Source organism: Stylophora pistillata, chromosome 7 (genome assembly GCF_964205215.1).
Source record: "Stylophora pistillata chromosome 7, jaStyPist1.2, whole genome shotgun sequence".
Classification (NCBI taxonomy): domain Eukaryota; kingdom Metazoa; phylum Cnidaria; class Anthozoa; order Scleractinia; family Pocilloporidae; genus Stylophora; species Stylophora pistillata.
The window spans coordinates 22,727,823-22,748,558 of NC_142525.1; the positions used below are offsets into that span (position 1 = coordinate 22,727,823).

Genomic DNA, 20,736 nt, shown 5'->3' on the forward strand with positions numbered 1-20,736 from the left:
GCAAACGCTGGTTATTTTTTGTGGCGCATTCTCACAATGTTGCGTGACGATAACGCGTAAAGTTGACTACGATTAGAATACCACTTGATGAATACTTTAGAGACAAAGAAGTTTGTACAACTAATATTCTGATCGAATGAGCTGGCAAAACTTCGTTGAGGAAAGTTTGTTAGGTACAAGCCAGGTAGCCAGAGCAGCTATTCATGGTTTGGATGGGAAACGCTACGCTTCGAGCGCTGGATTTGTGGTTAGTGTTTATTGAAGTGTTTTTAAATTTGCTTCGTGGTCTTTGTTTCTTATGTAAACAATCGTGTGTTCCTTAGTTTCATATGAACCAACGCTTCTTTGGTTTTGATATTCAGTAGATTTGAGGTTTTTTATCTCTTGTAGAGAGAACGTCGGAAATGTTTTCTATATAGCGTCCTCAAACGCTTGACTCACTTTACTTTTCATACCACCCGGCTTTTACATCTTAATAGGCTTTAAGCCTTTTTGCGACGAAGGTTTTGGGCAAAGACATTTTTTGAAATCCCGAAATAGTCTAACATTTGTGCTTTAGAAGTTATATATCTATCGGTCACAGGATGTTTTCATCCCGGTCGCTCGTGCCCCGAGGCTTTGGAACGTTCGAGACTTACCATCTGTATGAACTGACAAGCAGAAGTTTGGACTAATATTTTCACCTGGCACAAAATAACTTAAGCTTCAATAAACCACCAGCATCGTGGCTAGAGAGATGAATGTGCGCTCTAAATTTGATGAATAAAGGTGAATTTTTGTAAACAGCATTTTTTTCAAATTCCGTTTTTCTTTCTTTTTTCAACAGAATTTGACACTAACTTTACCTAGTACGTCTTAACTCGCGCAGGCGCTCACATTGTATTTTCTCTGTTGTGACAGAAGCTAAGGGAAATCCAAGACTGAAAATAGATTTCAATCAAAAGTACTGGTTAGCCCTCAAAAATCTCATTAGTAATTCTCCTTACTCTCTGCCATACTTAGTTCAGAGAATGTGGTATTTGATCAATAATCCCCTCAATGATATTTTTCTTTATTCTTGTCACTTTTCTGCTTAATATTGTATTGATTTTGAAAGGAGAAATTCTTTCTTGGTCACTCATGGAAGTAAAGGAGGTTTTAAAAGGTTAAGCAGTTGTAAGTTTTGACTTTCCAGTGACACTTTCTGTAGTGCAACCAGAAATATAGTTTTGGATCAACAATCAACAGATGTTTCTAAAATTTTCTGGCTGTTTTAATTCTGTTACACAGGTTTTACCAAGTGAAGCTCAAGCATTAATCAGTGGGATCACCAAGGACCCTTCTCCTTTCTATTCTAAAGGAATTGCTGTTAATAGAACTAAGTATATTTTCGTAAGATCAGATCCTGGACATGCTATTTATTGCCGCAAAGGCAATGAGGGAGTGGTTGCAGTAAAGACTAACAAGTGCCTCTTGATTGGTGGATATACAGATGGAATGCAGGCAGGGTGCTGCAGTGCTGTGATAGAAAAACTGGCAAATTATTTCATTGCTATTGGTTATTGAGATATTAAATCCATTATTCAAGCAAGAAAAATAATTTGCCCAGTGAAAAACAGAGAGCTTCTTTAACTGGCCTCAGCAAGGTATCCACGTAAAGGGCTGCCTGGAGCAAGGAAGGAATATAAGCTTGTACCGGAGAAATGATCAAACTATTTTCAGGATTGATTGAATCAACATATTAGAAATTTACTGGGTAACTAATTGCAAAGAGTTTTTTAATCCAATTCGTACAAACAAAACAAATTTGCAAAAATTGCAAACATTTACCTGGGTCACTTTAAGACTCCAAAGTTTTTGGACGGGTTGAGGAACAGGAAGGGAAAAATTACTTCATTCATCTTTTCAAAATGGGTAAAAGTTAAAGGAGACTGTTCAATGGGTAACATATTTTAAAAAAAAGATGTGCTAATAAAAAAAAAATACCCTATTTTAGAAGGGATGGGTCCTTCAGCTAAAAGCAGACATGAATGAAATATTTAACAATTATTCCACGAGCGCGTGTTGGATATGAGATGATAGATAGCCGAGGCACATAGTGCCAAGTTGGCTATAATCATCTCATATCCAACAAGCGCAAATGGCATAATTGTTTTATTAAAAATGTTAAATTAAATTATTAAATTTTATTAAATTTTTAGCTCCCTTTTAATTTTAAGCCGACACGTACACTTACCATATTTGTAGCTTATGGTATATTGGCTGATATATCATAATGGCTAAGCCAATAAAAAAAGTCTTGAATTGCATTATCCAATGATCTAGTTTTTGATAAATTGGAATAGACCACTTTTATAAATGGCTGCCCGATTAATATACTTTTGTTTAAATTTAAATTAGCCCTACTGACCTTGTTCTCCAATACAAAATTCAAAGAAATACATTATCTCAAGCGAGGCCAGTAGGGCTAATTTAAATTTAAACAAAATAATATTTATACGGCAGCCATTTATGAGAGTGGTCTATCGAAGCAATGAAGTGTGTGCTTGGAGATACATGTTTTAGACTTGACATTTTTGTATCCTTTAAAAAACAAGGAAAACAGCCCATTTGTTATAATTATGAGACATAAAGAAATTATCTCTATTTCAATGATAATAGGTTTTACGAAATAGTGTATGGATGCATTAAGGTATCCTAACAAAATTAAATTTTGATACCAATGACACAGGATTCAATTTGTTCTGGGTAAATTGGCATGAATCAAACATTGTTCATTAAAGTAAATATATTTTATTTGTTTTCTGAGTGGTACTATTGTTTTAGATAGTGAAGTATAATCTTGTGAACAGAGGTTGAAATTGCCAATGGATACAAACCCAATGAGTTATTTAATTACGTCTACACATCAGGTTATATGCTCATGAGTGTCCTTGCAAGATCACTTCATACCACTCAATTTCAGGCCCCAAATATACTGATCTGATTTTAAAAGAATCCATTTTAGTCTCTACAAAGACAAAGCAAAATATGTTTCCCCACAAAAGCATGGTTTTGGTTTGCTCTCACCCGTAGCCACTCTTGCCATTAATTTGGGAACAATTACCTTTAGATGTGCTATCACCTATCACCAACACTTAAACACCTAAAAAAGATGATTGAAAATAACCTGTCACTGTTTCAAAAGCCTCCATGTTCACTATTTCACAGAAGAGAGAGATGCACATCTAACATTCCAATTCCTTGAAAATGTTTTGAAAGTGTTCATTTCCATCCGTGTTTTTGGCCATTTTAGTGTGGATGATGGACAAAATGCATCCAAAAGTATTTGCTTTTGAACAAAAATGCATTAGTGGAAACTTTAGAGTGGACCTACTACTTAGGCCTCTGCATTTTTTTGATTTTAAGGGAAGTATTAAATATTAGGTTCAATGACTGGGTGAATACCTATAATAAATGCAAAGTTATAGGAAAAAGTGAGCTCCCTCCATTTTTTTGTAGAGAACTTGTCCAAATGGTACACTCATGAATTGCCAAGGACTCTAAGGATTGCCTCCCTTTCTCTTAAAGCTTTCCATGCTGCCTCCTTCTCCTTTTTTGTTGGCGACTTTCTTTTCTGTTTATATCCCATCATTTTCCTAAACCATTCCATTACTTCAGCATCGGCAACCTGTGCTCTGTGCTTTAGTTCCTGTCTTCTCATTTCCTCTTGTGTCAATTTTGAGAGCTCTACTTTCTGTTGTCTGTTCTTTGCAATCAAGACACGCAGTTCATTCTGGTGGCGTTTGAGCTCAGCCAAGACCTCATCATCAACCTCTTCATCTGCCTGATCGTCTGCATCCAGCAACCCTTGAAATACTAGTTCCTCTCTAATGCGTGCCTCTAAAGTTCGAGTATGAGGTACATGGGGTGCCTTACTCGGCGTGCGAGGGGGATTGTTACCACTTCTTGTAGTGGCACTGTCAGAACTCCCAGATCCTGAATTCTGCTCTGGAATTGGTGCTATAATGTTTTCTTCAATCAAAGCTGATACTAATCTTTGTGTTAGGGAACCAAATGGACACAAGTCTTCCTCATGAAGTCCAGCAGTGTTTGCCTTTTTCAGCAAAGATTTTTCATCACTTAGTTTATTTGTGTTGTCACTGGTCATGTTTGTTAAAGTACCACGCAATTTCTTGTCCTGCATCCTGGAACCTTCTTCTTGCTCTTCGAGCAGATCCTCCTGAGCCCATTTCTCTCCATAGTGTCTTCCTAAAGGTGGGACTTTATAATATTCTTGTTCATCATCTGGACTTTTCAAGGATTCTTCAAGAAATTTCTGATCTTCAACAGTGATATCAGCACAATATGGTTCAACAGCAGCCCAGAAACGGTTGGGTGTATCTGTCTTTGTTTTCACACTTGGGGGAAATGTTTCATCTTCCTGACTCCCTTCAGAAGATGCTGAATGTTTACTTTTTGGTCTTCCAACCAACTGACCTCCTGGACTAGTGCTTTTTGACTCTTCCAGTTTCTGTTTTTTGGCTCCTTTTTCCTCTGTTGCAGGCCGGTTTCTTTTCAAAGAGGACTGCAAAGAATTAAGAATTTCCAACTCGCGCTGTCGCACACTTTTCTTGTCTTTTTTCTCCGCCCAATCAATCAGTAGTTTAGTTTCAGAGTCTATCTGCCTTATTCGCCGATTAGCACCGGCAAGAAGTGTTTCCAGGTCACTTTGAAGCAAGTGAAGGTCTTCGGGGCTTATTCCTTGATCCGCAGAGCGTGTTAACAAAGAAGTATAGAATGGGCACATGCTTTTGTGGTCCACCATTTTAAAATCACAGTACTGAAGAGGGCAGGGATCTGTGTCACCTTTCCCATCATCTAAAACGTTAGACATGGCTATATCTCACAGAAAACTATCGACAATTGTCGCTTCAACCGATAATCAAACAAAAAAGAATTATGCTTAGCAGCCGCTCTTTTGCTTCATGCGTTTGATCGATGTATTCCTGGGAACTAATTTCCGGGTTGAACGAGGGTTGAACGCACGTGAGAATCGACTTGAAGCTTCAAACCGAATTTTCTGCATTTTTTTAAGGTATCTATGACCGAAAAATGCGCCTGTTATATTTTGAAAGAGCAGCTCTGTCATCGCCGATGAAAAAGCTTCTGAACCGAATTCTCCCCAGTACCACCCCCAGGGGATGAAGTCAAAAGGTTTGAGTGTCCGCCATTTTACTTTCTTGTTGATGAAGCGGGGACGCCATGATGGACTCGCAGGGGCCAGCATCTTCCAAGGGGCTCCCAGACTTGAATACAGGGGCTAACGATGATCCTCCACAGAATTCGAGTGGTACGAAGATAACCGTTTTGTTTGAAAACCTTTTTGCTAAATACTTATGTCGTTAGAGGATTTTTTATTTGCCTCTTCACTAAAATGCGCCGTCATCGTCAAGCTGTCTAATCATGCAACGCTTGGATTCTTCTTTCGCGACAGAACACGGAAAAATTTTGTGCTGAAACGATTGTTCGAACGAATTCGATATGCTCATTTGAACAAAATTCGTCGTGTTTCCATCAAATATAACGTGGATTGCAATTTTGAATTAATTTGAATTCATGAGACGCCATATTGTCGATCAGGGGTCACACTGCTATTTGTAGAAGGTGTCGTGTAGAGGAAAGCTACAGGCAATGCATCTCATTTCATTTTGTCATGTAACAGGGAGAACGAGTTGGTAGAAATCACAGCGAAATCCATATACGTATTAACCTTTGCTAGTAGGTTAGGACATTGCAGAATGTTGTGAAATACCAGTGCTAGGTTTAAGTCCTGATCACTTGGCTAAAATTTGCTTGCAATTCCCTGCAATGTATCAGCACCTTGCAAGGGAAGGGAGACGAGGAAGTGCCGGGGAAAACCTTCAAGATACCTTCTCTGATACATAGAAATTGATATGGTTTTGAAGTACACTATGCATCAAACCTCCGAATTTTCAGCAGCTATTTGAAGTTACCCTAAGATAATTTTTTCAATAGAGTACAGTGATGAACAAACTGCAATTCCCTGCAATGTATTAGCATCTTGCAAGGGAAGGGAGAGGGGAAGGTGCAAGAGAAATCCTTCAAGATGCCATCCCTGATCCATAGAACTTTATATAGTTTTGAAGTATACTATGCATCAAACCTTCAAATTTTCAGCAGCTATTTGAAGCTGCCCCAAAGGAATTTGTTTGATAAAATGCATTGATGAACAAATTGTCACACCCTGTGTAGAATATAGCCCATAAGGATTGTGTTTTTCAGGGTACCTCAATCAATTTATGCATCAGTTGATATATCAATTGTTACTTGATCGATACTCAACCGACATGCGACCCACATTTCATGAAACCACAATACAAATGATTTTCATATATTCAAGTTCATTGATTTATGTCACTTCTACGTGTCTAATACAAACCAACATAGTGTAGCCCAGTTGGTAGAACACTGTACTGGTATAGCATAGGTCATCGGTTCAAATCCCGTACAGGCCTTAACTTTTTTGAAGCCTTATTTCTACCTACTAGATAAGTAGGGTTTATTACTGCAAGGAATGCTCTCATACATTTCCTGAAACCATAGTACACATAAATGTGATTTTCATAGATGACTGACATGTTGGCAGGTGTAGGTGGAGTGTCAATCAAGGTACCCTTAAAGATACATGATATATACACACCCCCTTCCCCACTCCACAGAGTAGCATTCTACCCAGGCAAGTTAGGAAGATATCTACGGTTGCTTCTTGTTGTTGAACTATATAGCAACACTCCTTTTCAGCAAAGTTCATCATGCAAGTCCAAAAAAAATCAGTGAAAAAAGATTGCTGTGGGAAGCTTTCACTCCCAGAGCTAACATCAATTTCTTTTCACTGATTTTTTTGGACCCATGTAATGGACTTTATGAAAAAGAAGGGAGTGCTTGCATGTAGAATTTTTCATTGTGGAAACTAGGATAAGATCCTACAGTTACGTGTGAGTCACCAGGCTTGTTGGGATAGAATCATTAAGTATTTCTTTTCCCTCAAAAATGATAACTTTTGTTCCAGAATAATATACTTTTATCTCAATTTACATGATATAGTGTAAAGTCTACAGCAGTATTCTTATCGGTTGTTAAAAAAAATTTTTTTGATTTTTTCAATATACTTACCTTTTATTAGATGCAAACTCTGAACTCCAGAAAGACAAAGAAGTGTGTAAAAGAGATGACAAGAACCATTCATCTCATTCTCTAAGCAAGACTGAATTATCATCCTCAAGTATTCTTCAAAATGAACTTCCTGTTCCAACAACAAATACTGGTTCAGGAGACAATAAATATCAGGAAAAATTTCTCTCTAATGCGTCTACAGAGTCCTGTGAGACAGATCAAGAGAGCTCAGTACAAGATTGCTTCATGGTGGACAGTAACATTGAAGAGCAACTGTCATCTCACTTTCCCCATGGGAACAATGTGAACCCTGAGGAGGAAATGGAGATCACATTCCAACCCTCTGTGTATGGGGAAATTGGAGATAAAGATATTAGTTCCTTTCCTAATGAAGGTGTCTTTTGATATTAATGATTTTTGCGAATTATACGTGCGGCACTCCATCTCCGAGTGTTTAATGTGTGAGAAATAGGAAGGCAGGGCAGAAGTGAAGGGTTTAAGATTCTGTCAAGGTTGATGGCACCATTTCAAGATAATAGTGAAAAAAGACTGAATACAGTTGTTTCAAGAAAGGTTGTTTGGGACAAAAAGCATAAAAGTGCTTGTCACACTGACACCAAAAGGTATTATGGGTAGTTTTCAGGTCACGGTCCCAGCTTGACCTCAGGATTTCAGGGAAATCTGAGAATGCATTATAAAGATGAAGTATAACAAGTTTGATGAGTTGATTGTTTTATTTAATGATAAAATTCATCCATTGCCACATATACAGTTTACCTTTCAAGGTTTGATGCATGCACTCTTTCCTTTTTTTTCCAACAACCTTTCTCAAAACAGCTGTATAAAACTATAGTCAAATCATGTCAAAGGACCTCCATTAAAATTGAAATTCAATTATTTGGTTAAGGAATGAACTTTTGAATGGCAAGCATGTATACATGTAGTACAAGCTGACCATTCAGGAAGAAGTTTGGTAAACTTTGATCAGAAGTAAATTTTATTTTGTCATCTAAGTTGATAATGTAGATTGGCCACTGTAAAGAGTTTCTAAGCTGAAATTTTGAGTGTTAGCCCATCATCAGAGCAAAGTAGTCATGTACCATTCTGTAATATTTTCATGAGTTAGTTCTATTGGTCTGTTTGTATTACCAGATGTACAGAAAAAAAAAACAGCATTTGACCCTACTATAGAAGTTCATGTTGAACTTGTTAGTTCTTAAGGCTTATTTTCAACAATTCCTTTTTATTCATAAAGGAGTTTGTTCCTTCTTTATATAGGTGGAGTAAATCACTTGGAAAGAGAAGCGCTTCACCATGAACCAATCAAGTCTGGTTATAACCTGATCAGTGTTGATGACAGAGTGGTTTCTCTAGAACTGGATCCATTAGGTTCACCTAACACTGAATCTGATCTTGTCCAGTGCTCATCAACAGCAATGCAGAGAGGTAGCCAACAACTTGATGCAGAAGAGGCATCTTCTTCATTAAATACATGTAGGTTGACAGTTTTTTTAAATCTATTTAATATGTTTGTTCTCACCAAGTAGTTGTTAATGTAATAATTAACTATTAATCAGAGATGACACTGTTAAGAAGAATTTTGATGCCACCATATGCCTTGGGAACATTTGACACAAAGGTCTAGGCTGAAGCCCCTCTCATGTTCCTTCGTGTTTTGTTATTGGGCAAGACGCTTTTGATTGCTCTCAAAGAACCTTCCTCCATCCAAGAGTATGCAGAATGGGTACAAGAAACTGTTGGGGAAACTCGACAAACTACCTGGTATCCTCCCCAGAGGGAGAAAATGTATACTATTGCTGCAGTATCCCTAATTTTGAGTGGTGCCACTGAAATTGCAGGGATGAGCTTTAGCAACATTGGGGTACTTATGAAGACTTGCTAGACCAATAACCTAATAACATACTTGATGAACAGTTGTATAATGCACCTGCTGATTGGCCATGAAGTGTTAATATTAAACCTTTTGAAGTAATAAAGTTCTGGAGCCACTGTGAAATTGGACCTTTTATAATTTTGCATCATATTCTCACATTTAATGACCTCTCTGCAAATGAGTTGATTTGACTGTGGGGTGTAAAGCAGTTTCTTCTCTCTGGGCTGCCATAGGAAACCTGTACCATCTGCTGAGTCATGTCTTGCTCACTTGATACTTCTCCCTGGAGCACCAATTAGAGTTGAGGTGAAATTGGAGGCCTTGCTAATTTGGAATCTGCAAAATTTATTTTATAGCTTTAAGTTTTATTTCCTTTTTCATAGCAGTGGAGAACTCTGACATGGAAAAACAATCCCATGATGTTACTTTAAAGGATGCACAGCATGGAAACCAAGATGAACCAGTTTCTGAAGTCCCCCTAGAGAATGCTACCATACTGCAAGAACAAAATAAAAATAACCTGAGGGAGATCACAATTCAAGTTTACCCAGGTCATAACTCCACAATATCTCTAGTGAACAATGCAATCCTCACTACTGACGTTGGTACCTTTTCAACACATGTTCCTGCAATCCTAACAGAAGGTGATGCTGAAGATAATGAAACCCATTATCAAGTTGTTACAACCAGTTCTGCAATGCTTAACCAGGCAGATGGGAATTCTGCACTTGATGTGCTGACATCATCAGCAGACTTTGGTAGGAATGTCATTCTAACTGAACAGCAACAGGTTCTACTGAGTGGAATGCTTGTACCTGGAGTCACAGCAAATCAAGCAATCCAGATAAACATGTCACATGATGCTAATACTTGTATGGATGTGAATGAAATTGCCCAGGATAACCAGGTTTGTTAGGGAAACTCCTCTGCGTAGGAGACACTCCTTTACTAAACAGTCACAATACATGTTTTTGTGTCAGTCTTTAGAATCTGAGGTTGATTTTAGTTGATAGGATGTACTTATAAACTGAGTGGGAGACTGGAAGGGATAATGCAAGTATTTGTGGAACTTCCTACTCTCAGTCTGTAGGTCCTGAGTATATGAGAACTTAAAATATTCTCTTAAAGCTTGACCTAACTCAGTCAGTCATTGAAATATTCTCCTAAAGTCTGACCTGACTCAGTTAATAAGATTCTATCGTATGACCACTGTCCTATCTCCTTCCTTTTTATCAGTTTTCATCTTGTATATTTGAATGTAGGGGCTGTATTGCTTTTTTTGCACTGAGTGCCACTTGTGCCAAAGCATATGGCCCTTACACTGGGAGTTTTTTTCTTATAATTTCAATATTTTTCAGTTGTGTGTAATAAGGGCCATACATATATCTTATTAACCAAGCGCAAGGGCCGTACTGGGAGAATATCAGCCCGAGGTCTTGACAGTATGGACCGAGCGCAACGAGGTCCGTACAAAAAAGACCGAGGGCCGATGTTCTTCCAGTACGGTCCCGAGCAAGCTTGGTTAATAAGAGATTTATTATACGACTGAAGTTCAAAGCGACACAAGTGCGGTATCATTTGGGACCATTCGGGACGGTGCCTGGTCCAATACTTAGAGAATATTGGACCGGCAATAGAGCATTTTGATTGGTTGATTTTAGTTATTGGCCCTCTGACTGGCCAAGTCATGTAATAAAGGTAAATACATCATAATTCCATTACCAAGAGAGACCAAAATGGAAATGCACAGCAGAAAGAGGAGAGAACTGATGTTCAGATCATAGGAATAAGAAAGTTACAGTTATCAGAATGATTTCAATTGTAAAAATTCCTGTTTGGTGTCTTTTTTTTTTTATGGATAGGAGGATGAGTCTGTTGATGGGAAAGGGCACATTTGTCCTCATCCTGGCTGCAATAAAGTCTGTGCCAAGGCCTACAAACTGAAGCTGCACATGCTGTCACACACAGGGGAAAGGCCCTACAAGGTACAGTAAAACATGTGCCTGTATTAACTTCCCATCCAGCAAGCTTAAGTTAAGCCTTAAGCCTCCTTTTTTTTTTTTTTTTTTTTTTTTTGCATTTTTGTGGACTTTGACTTTGCCTTGGTCTTGATTAAAACAAAAAAAACTTTGACAAATATCCAGATCTCTTGAACTCATGCTTGTCAAATCTGAATCGTTTTTCTCTAAATTCCAGCAAACATACCGTTAGGTGGCTGCATTCATCTCTCATTTTGGTGCCAACTGCCTTGAATCTTATATCAGCTGACTCCAGTCTCTTTATTCCATACTCAAGACAAAAGGATCTGATTTATTTTAACAACTTAACAATGTTAGTGCATACACATACTTGTGCATGATCTATTGAATGACATAGTAATTTTTTAGTCATTGCTAAATTTTGTCATTTTAGTGCCCCCATGAAGGATGTGAGTGGGCATTCACCACAGCATACAAGTTAAAGAGGCATGCCAGAGGCCACACAGGAGAAAAACCTTTCCTGGTAAGACTGGCAAAATTTGACCGTTTTGTTTTACAGATATTCAATGGTAGTCGTTTTGCTATTTATTTGAAAAGCTGTCTTACAATTATTTCATCGGACAACTCATAATTGTTACAGTATGAGAGAAGAATAGTTGCAGAACCAGAAAATTTCTAACAAAGAAACAGCAGTCCTGTTTCATACATTGGACAGAGCTGCATCCCTGCAGCAGTAACCAGTACAGGCTCATGAACATCACGACAGCAGCTAGCCTGTATCATTCACTGTCTCCCTCCTGTCACCTACTACCATACCTTGCCATAAATCTCTTACCTGTCTGAGGAGAAAGGCGTATTGTGGCATGCTTTTGTTTATATTTCACAGTGTACTCATGAAGGATGTGGAAAAAGCTTTACCACTGCTTACAACTTAAAAACACATACCAGGGCACATTGCAGGACAGACTCATTCATGTGTGGTTTTGAAGGATGTGAAAAGACGTTTCCCACAGAACATAAATTAAAAGTGCATGAAAGAAAGCATGCGGCTGAATACAAACCATACCGATGTGAAGTAGAGTCATGTGGCAAGATGTTTGCTGCTTTTAGTGCTTTGACCTCACACATGAGAATTCATACAGGCGAAAAATCTCATGTATGTCCTGTAGAAGGGTGTGAGAAAAGATTTACTAAAGCATCCAAGTTAAAGTTACACCTGAGGTCACACACAGGGGAGAGACCTTTTCCTTGTGAAGTTCAGGTACAGTTTGCCTCTCACCCTAGTTGTTTGATGGGTGGGTAATACTATCCTCTGGATAAATCTTCTATTGGACGTTATGTTTTGCTGTGCCTTATCTGCTGGATAGCGATTTATCTGTTGAATAGCGTTTTCTACCCTCTTTACAACTTGTTCGACTCAAGTACTCTTCTATTACTCCTGGGTTGTAGATAGTCGAGATACCAACGAATAAACCTTGAATGTGATCCTCATAACGATACAATGAATAATTTTTTAACAGTTTAAGGTGGCCCTAAATGGTATGTAATGTAGTTATGGTAACTGATTATGCCAGAAAATTATTACTGTATGTTGAGAAACGATTGAGCATTTCTTTAATCCATTTTTGAGGAAACACATGGACAATTGTTGGCTGGATCGGGAGCCACGTTTGAGCCCAATGCACTACTGTTAGGTGAACGCACCAACACTATGAATTTTTTACTCTATCCCTTTATCTCTAAAGGGTTGCGGCTGGTCATTTACCAGTGCCTACAAACTCAAGAGACATATGCGAAAACATACTGGGGAGAGACCTTTTGTGTGCAATTATGAAGGATGTGGTAAATCTTTCACAAGATCAAGTCATCTGAAGACTCACAAGCTTGTTCATACTGGAGAAAAACCTTACGTTTGCCCATTTGATGGTAAGAAATGTTTCAATGAATTCTTAAGAGAGATAGAGAAAGGTCAAGAAATAACCCATTGAATTTTTGCAAAACGGAGTCATTCTACTCGGCCTTGGACTGCATCCCCAGGCGAGGGCTTGAGACCGAGTATCTCAGCGTATAAAGTTTCGCCCTTGATATCTCAAATACCCTCTTTGCCTCGATCCATTTCTGGTAGTATTCACCATTTTCAAGACAACAGAACTTCATTACTATTTCTTGGCACTGGTATTGTTCGCCAAATTCCAAATCATTTTGTACCACAATCAATGTACCTTGTGCTCAGCTGACACCAACCTTGAAGTTCATTTGACATTTATTTCTTGTTTTAATTTGTGTTCCACGTAAAGGATGCAGCAAGGCATTCACAGCTAGCAGCAGCCTGAATGTGCACATTTGTAAACACACTGGTCAGAAGCCGTTCAAATGTAACACAGAAGGCTGCAGTAAGACATATACAACTGCTGCTAACTTAAGAGCGCACCAAAAACGGCATGGAAACAAGGCAGTAAGAGGTAAAGTGATGAGCTTTCTTTAGTTAGTAATGTAAAAATGGATGTTAGGAAACTAAGAAGAATTATTCGCAGGTTGAGATGTTTTGAGCAAAAAGCCTGAACATGAAAATAATGATCGACTTCAATAAATTATGTTTGTAAAAATAGACTTTAAGAAACGAAATTCTTGATCTTGTAATCTCGTGAGTCGTCCAAGGAACATGTTATAGTGTCGTATATGAGAACGATCCTTCGCAGTAAAGCACTATTTGAGCAATAGTGAAAATCAGACCTGAAAAAAATTTCAGGCCTGTACGGGATTCGAACCACTGATCTCTGCGATACTAGTGCAGCGCTCTACCAATTGAGCTAACAAGCCAACTGGGAGCAGGCCATCAAATTAATTCGACATAAACCCGTAGATGATAAATCAAACAACAACAAACATATGAAACATATGTGTGAACTGCGGTTATGAGACGTATATGAGAACGATCCTTCGCAGTAAAGCACTATTTGAGCAATAGTGAAAATCAGACCTGAAAAAAATTTCAGGCCTGTACGGGATTCGAACCACTGACCTCTGCGATACTAGTGCAGCGCTCTACCAATTGAGCTAACAAGCCAACTGGGAGCAGGCCATCAAATTAATTCGACATAAACCCGTAGATGATAAATCAAACAACAACTTGTTGGCTTGTTAGCTCAATTGGTAGAGCGCTGCACTAGTATCGCAGGTACAGGTACAGGCTAACAAGCAAACAAGTTGTTGTTTGATTTATCATCTACGGGTTTATGTCAAATTAATTTGATGGCCTGCTCCCAGTTGGCTTGTTAGCTCAATTGGTAGAGCGCTGCACTAGTATCGCAGAGGTCAGTGGTTCGAATCCCGTACAGGCCTGAAATTTTTTTCAGGTCTGATTTTCACTATTGCTCAAATAGTGCTTTACTGCGAAGGATCGTTCTCATATACGTCTCATAACCGCAGTTCACACATATGTTTCATATGTTTGTTGTTGTTTGATTTATCATCTACGGGTTTATGTCGAATTAATTTGATGGCCTGCTCCCAGTTGGCTTGTTAGCTCAATTGGTAGAGCGCTGCACTAGTATCGCAGAGGTCAGTGGTTCGAATCCCGTACAGGCCTGAAATTTTTTTCAGGTCTGATTTTCACTATTGCTCAAATAGTGCTTTACTGCGAAGGATCGTTCTCATATACGTCTCATAACCGCAGTTCACACATATGTTTCATATGTTTGTTGATGTTATAGTGTGTTTGTTGAACAGAAAAAGCTGGTCTACTGCCGGCTCCAAGACCTCTTTACCCGCTAAGAGAGAGAACGTTTTCATAAAGTGGACTTATCCAGATCAACAATCACCATCCACTTAACTTTGTTTCAGCTCTCTTTTTCTCTTTTATTTTGTCTCTAAATTGGAAACGAAGGAAAACAGATCCTTGGAACTAGTTTTCCTACCGGCTGTGTTGTCTCGTTTGTCTACCTCTTATACTTGTAATACTTGTACTTATACTTGTACTACCTCTTATACTTGTAATACTTGTACTTATACTTGTACTACCTCTTATACTTGTAATGTTATTATTATCTTGCAGTTGATTTCACGGATTCGTCTCAGGGTGTTATGACAGCTGATCTCAGTGCAGTTAGTTGTGGAAGCATTTCGAGTGAAGCCGAACCTGAAGTCCTGTATACTACGATCGGCGCTTTTCATTCAAGTAATTTTAGCCTAGAGGATGCCACGAGGCTTTCATCTGTAGGAGTCCATTTACCGTCGAGCACCCTATGTGCCCTGGTTACTTCCACAGGGAACCCACTCGTCTCACCTACCACTGAGGTAGTCCTGGAAACTGAAAAGAAACATTCGGATGACGGAGAAATAAAAACAATTTCAGGAATCCAAGTACCTATTACTGTTCAACAAGAGCAGTTTGTTACTGAGGGTTTAGACAACAACTCTAAGATAGATGTGTCTGAATTTGTCGTGAGAAGCACAACTGATGATCAAGATTCTATTTCGCAGCACCCTGTCCAGGGAAGAGCTGAAATGATTGGAGGAGCAGTTTTGGAAGGAAACAAGCTCACTGGCGGGTTTGATTTGTGTATTTCCAGCATGATGAGTCATATAACAAGTGAAACAGGTCAGGAAGGATCAGGAACTACCACCAAGACTTTACGTTCTAATGACTCTAGTAAAAGATCACAAAGTCTTGATTTCAGAGACGTCCACCCTGAGGACCAGTTTGCCCCACCTGCTGTTATATTTCAGGTTTGTTATCTTTCCGTGCTATAGAAAGCAAATTTCGATTAAATATCGTAGAACCAAAACCAAAGCAATCACATCGGCTAATCAGAATAAAGAAGAAACATTTAACCAGAGGCCAGTCTAACTTCGAAGTGAAAACAAGCAAACTGCGTGAAGCGCCAGAAAATGCGGGTGACCAAGAAGCGTTTGATTTTGGTTGTGCATCTGATTGGTTGAGAGAGTGGCGCGTATTTTTGGACCAATCATAGGGCAAACTAAAGCAAAAACCAAATGTACATTAATTCCAAATCTCTTTCCAGACTGGCTCTGGCTCTGATTGATACAGCACTAAGGTTTCCTGGATTTCTATTCCCGAATATTCGTGCGGAACGCTCCAAGTGCAAATAATTATGGATAGAAAAATTTTGTTACACCTAGGTGTCCATATCAACCAGGCGGTGTGCGCACTCCGATTGCATTGCATTGTGGTAGCGTTACTTTCAATATGGCGGTAAAAGCGGTAGAAATGGGTAGAGTTTGACTGAATATTCCGTAAAAGTAAGGTCATTTCTTTTTCCTTTCCATAGCGGTAAATATAATTTGATATATTCTGAACGCGTAGAAGTATTTTTCCAGCGTATATGTCACGTATTATATCGTTCTCAAGGACAAACGCAAGCACTGTATTTTAGCATGTAATTTGAGAGCGGTTTTCGAGCAGGTCAAATTCGTTGTACGTCGTAGTTTGAAGCCTTTCAAAGATTTGTATGGCCACTTTGATCCTTCTTCAACAGCTCCGACCAAACGCGCTCCAACGGTACAAATGTTTTAAGCATTTTAAGCACAGGGGGCCCAGACAAGCGACGAGTCTGGTTGTTTATTCGAAATATAAAGGAATGTATGGGAGAATATTAGAGAGTCTTATTATCGTAAACTTATATCATGAAATGTCTGAGTTAAAGCTCAAAATAAACGTAAACGTACCTCAATTGCTGTGTATTGTCGTTTCTGTGGCTCTAAATGGCGAATTTAAGCGATTTGGTAGGTTTTCCGTCGACTGTTACTATACATTAAAAGAAGGTATAGTAACAGTCGATGCAAAACCCACCAAATCGCTTAAATTCGCCATTTAGAGCCACAGAAACGACAATACACAGGAAGTGAGGTAGGTTTACGTTTATTTTGAGCTTTAACTCAGACATTTCATGATATAAGTTTACGATAATAAGACTCTTTAATATTCTCCCATACATTCCTTTAAATTTCGAATAAACAACCAGACTCGTCGCTTGTCTGGGCCCCCTGTGTTTTAAGTAAGACCCTTTTTCGGAGCGAAAAGGCCTATTGTTGTGTTAAATGTGTTGCGTTACATAGCGTTACTACTGCAAGGGCATTTATCAATCGTGTTGTAAATCTACTTTCCGGAGTGAAGGGACATTAAATAATCGCGAGTGTTGTGGGGTAAATCTTCTATCTTGATCATTGAATGAAAGACAGTTTAATTAGAGCAATGAAAAGAGTCACTTGATCCATTAAAGCCTCTTACTTGCGAGAGGCGACACGCCGGAATGCAAAAGGCAGTCGACCGTTGAATTTAAAGATGTTGATAGGCCTGAGCGTCTCCTACCATTCGCTAGCGCCTTTAAATCTTCTACCCTCAAAGTTTAGCTCTTATTAGGATATCTTAAGATGACTTTCCTTCGCGATGTGATAATAAGGGTCAGTTTTGGGGTGTCATAATACTTTATCTGTAGGTTCTTGAGGTTTGGCAAAGCCGGATGAGATTTTGTTACAATAGGCCCCGGGGGGGTACTCAATATATTCTTGGGTGGGGCGGTGCGGCGCGGCCCCTCATACCCTGACCCTGTTTAAGACAAATATCGCTGATTTTCCTACCCTTTTTAAGAGAGAATTCCGATTTTTGATACCCTGTTTAAGACATTTAATGTGCCTGGTATCATATCAATGCCAAAATCAACGGAATTCAATATTAATTAAAATTAGAGCTTGTAAAAATTTTGCTGTTTATCTTCCAAGAAAAGATATCCTGTTTAAGACAAAAATTGATAAATCGATACCCTGATTAAGACAAAAAATGATAAATTCGATACCCTGTTTAAGACAAAAATCTCGAAAAACATACCCTGGCTGGCCGCATGTCCCCATTAAGCCCTTATAAGGGAGTACCCCCCCCCCCCCCCCGCCGGGCAGTAGGCAATATTTTTCTTCTGTGCGCGCGCTATTTTCTTTCTTTCAGAGTATATATCTCTCCTGAAGTAATAACTCCAGAGATACGTTTCTCAAAACCCTCATATAGGTTTCCTCTATTCTCGAAGGGTATTTTGAAACCTTGTACACTTTTGCTAAACGTGGAGCGCGACAAATTCGTTCTTAGGAGGCGTGGGGCTTATCCTTTTACAAATCCCGTATTTACGCTCCGTGGAAAAAGTTCGCCTATTACAAGGTCTGTCTCTCTAATATGCGTTGGCATGTCAAGGGTCAATTCACAATTGAATAACTCGCGTCTAGGAATATAATTACTGACTTTGAAAAAAAAATTGAGGACAAAATTAAAATTTAATTTTTTGCTCTTGAAGCTGTTCCCTTTTTTGTACGGAATTTTCCATGTAAAAGCTTGGGATGTTGACGTATTCGGTGGAACTTGATGGTAAATCAAAATGCGCTATCCCTTTTTTAGGATGAAATAAAGTCATCAGACACCGAGAATGAAGCTGAGGTGTTGGTGGCTCAAATCCAACGATCCCCGGAGGATGCTCCGACAGTACGACTCCCTAAGGAATCGCTGCAGATTAATTTACCCCAGGGGCTAATGACTGACCCGGCGGCGGTAACTATGGTTCACATATCTGGTACAGAACACATGGAGACGGACACCAACGATAGCACTGCTCACGATGTGTCCTCGGATATTTCTCTGCTACCCATTTCTTCTCTCACAGATGTAGCAGACGAGAGGAGAGATATTGGGAAAGGGGATCTCTCCCCTTATTTGGACAATCACAGCTCATCAGAACAAGATGAAGGCAACTGTGACACTTACCCGGAAAGTACAATTAACTTGCAAGATTTGCACTAATGAAAAAAGAGAGGAAAACATGACAGACACACCGCTCATAACTTAGCTGATACGAATTTATTTTGATACTTAATAAATAAATAATAAATAAATGTAAAGAGGTCTAAAACATACTGCGTGTTTATCCGAGTACGGATGAAAAACATGAAGCACATCCTCAGGCGGAGAATAAAGACAGTGTGTCTTACCAAACCTAATTTTAACCTGGAAAGCAGGGATATTTCGTTCTGTCTTGAACCATGCATTTCTGGTGATGACCAGAATTTTCAAAGTAACATAACTTCATTACTATTTCATAAAATTGCAAGACGTTCACAGGTAGCAGCAGCCTGAAGGTATACATTTGTAAACACAGTTTAAAACCCGTTTGAATGAAACACAGAATTAAGGCTGCAGTAAGACATGCACACCTGCGGCTAATTTGAGAGCACAAGGAAGAATGGGCCAGTACCGTATTGAGATTTGGCTGATGCCTGAGGTAACCATGTTATTTGAGACCTGAGGTCACTCAAATTAGGTACGAATCCTGAAACTGTTCCTTTGACGATATTTTTCAATTCATCACCTTCAACTTAAAATCACCTGGACCTTTATGTATGAGCTTAGTAAGGAAGACAAGCGCAAATAACGTATTTAAAAATCCAACCGGGAACGAGTTTTAAGATCAAAGAAACGGTTTGCTGATGATGACCATTTGGAAATTTATGAGTTGGTCGGATGCGTTGACGACAGTTCGCACAGTATAGTATACTTTGACATATTCTCAACAAGTTTAAATAAAACTTAAAAGATGCAGCTCGCAAGAGCTTTTATAACACAACCAAAGTAAAGCGCGGGCTCTGATTGGTCAATTCAGCGTCCTCCATTTGCCCATGGGTGTACGCTGCTGACGTCAGCAAATGCAAAGCCAATTTTTCCGCGCGCGCTTGTATTTTCTGGTCACGTAAGATTTGTTAAATAAAAGGGAACTCTTTAGCTACAATGTATCAATGTTATGTTATAAAACAAATGGTAAACACCACACTGTACACTATTGAGTTATGGATGCACTTGGGAGGTTTGCTAAGCACTCAAGAAGCTACGGCCGCTCTCGGCTATCGCCTTGAGCGACTCTTTCGCTTCTTTCGTGCTTAGCAACCTCCCGCGTGCATCCATAACTCAATAGCGTACGCTGTGGTGTTTACCATTTGTTAATTAGGTTAGCATCGGAGGAAACTTTGCTTACAGCCGTACGGCTTTCACTTTTCTGACCTGCGATAAAGGATAAAATAGATAATAAGATCGTATGATCAGCTTTGCTCCCACACTTCACACGGTTGCCTTCCAAGAAGTAGAAAATCGCTAGTTATTTTAAAACCAATAGGAAGCCCTATCTGTTCTTGTATTCTCGGTTACCTTGGAAACAGATGTAGGGCCATGCCCTTAATACTTTCTGTTCATCCCTCCCAAGAACAGCTGATCAAAGCTGATTATACCCTTTGTTTAGTGTCTCAAATGTGGCCGTAAAAGGATATATTGAAACAATAGCTTTAGAGTCAAACAATGACTTATTAATTCACGAGGGAAATTGAAAAGGTGGTGGCGCGGTTATCTACTTTGCTGAATATTTAGATGCATACGAGCGTAAAGACATTGATATAAACAACTCTCTAGAAGCTGCATGGATTGACGTAATGGTAGCGTCTCAGAAACTTCTAGTTGCTTCTGTGTATCGCCCACCTGATAGCACTACTTTCTTAAACCGTTTTTCTTCTACTTTGGATCGGATATGGATGAAACGAACCAATATAATTTTACTGGGGGACTTCAATTTTAATCTTTTGCCAAATGCTCAGGACACAAGTTCTTCAATCTGGAAATTCCGTCAACTATTGAATAAATTTAATCTAAAGAATGTCATTGATAAA

At 39.0% G+C, this 20,736-nt stretch overlaps 3 protein-coding genes across 7 annotated transcripts; 2 read left to right on the forward strand and 1 right to left on the reverse strand.

Moving 5' to 3' along the window:
- The first annotated feature begins 17 nt into the window (after positions 1 to 17).
- On the forward strand, positions 18 to 2,775 carry LOC111329865 (profilin-2). The gene is made up of 2 exons (XM_022934620.2): positions 18 to 247; positions 1,270 to 2,775. The coding sequence occupies exons 1-2, from the start codon at positions 137 to 139 to the stop codon at positions 1,543 to 1,545; spliced, it is 387 nt and encodes a 128-aa protein (XP_022790355.2). The 5' UTR covers positions 18 to 136; the 3' UTR covers positions 1,546 to 2,775.
- On the reverse strand, positions 2,750 to 4,937 carry LOC111329859 (transcriptional adapter 3). Its single transcript, XM_022934614.2, has one exon. The coding sequence runs from the start codon at positions 4,853 to 4,855 to the stop codon at positions 3,503 to 3,505; it is 1,353 nt and encodes a 450-aa protein (XP_022790349.2). The 5' UTR covers positions 4,856 to 4,937; the 3' UTR covers positions 2,750 to 3,502.
- A 61-nt stretch (positions 4,938 to 4,998) lies between these two features.
- LOC111329857 (uncharacterized) lies at positions 4,999 to 19,811 on the forward strand. Of its 5 annotated transcripts, none has more exons than XM_088727532.1 (11): positions 4,999 to 5,056; positions 7,166 to 7,549; positions 8,434 to 8,649; positions 9,433 to 9,956; positions 10,912 to 11,034; positions 11,462 to 11,551; positions 11,915 to 12,289; positions 12,774 to 12,954; positions 13,326 to 13,490; positions 15,083 to 15,756; positions 18,431 to 19,811. In XM_088727532.1, the coding sequence occupies exons 2-11, from the start codon at positions 7,402 to 7,404 to the stop codon at positions 18,827 to 18,829; spliced, it is 2,895 nt and encodes a 964-aa protein (XP_088583658.1). In that variant the 5' UTR covers positions 4,999 to 5,056; positions 7,166 to 7,401; the 3' UTR covers positions 18,830 to 19,811. The 5 variants fall into 5 exon arrangements, with proteins under 5 accessions (XP_088583658.1, XP_088583657.1, XP_088583655.1 ...); XM_088727531.1 differs by having other exon boundaries at positions 5,054 to 5,175; XM_088727529.1 differs by lacking the exon at positions 4,999 to 5,056 and adding an exon at positions 5,171 to 5,311.
- Positions 19,812 to 20,736: the final 925 nt, after the last annotated feature.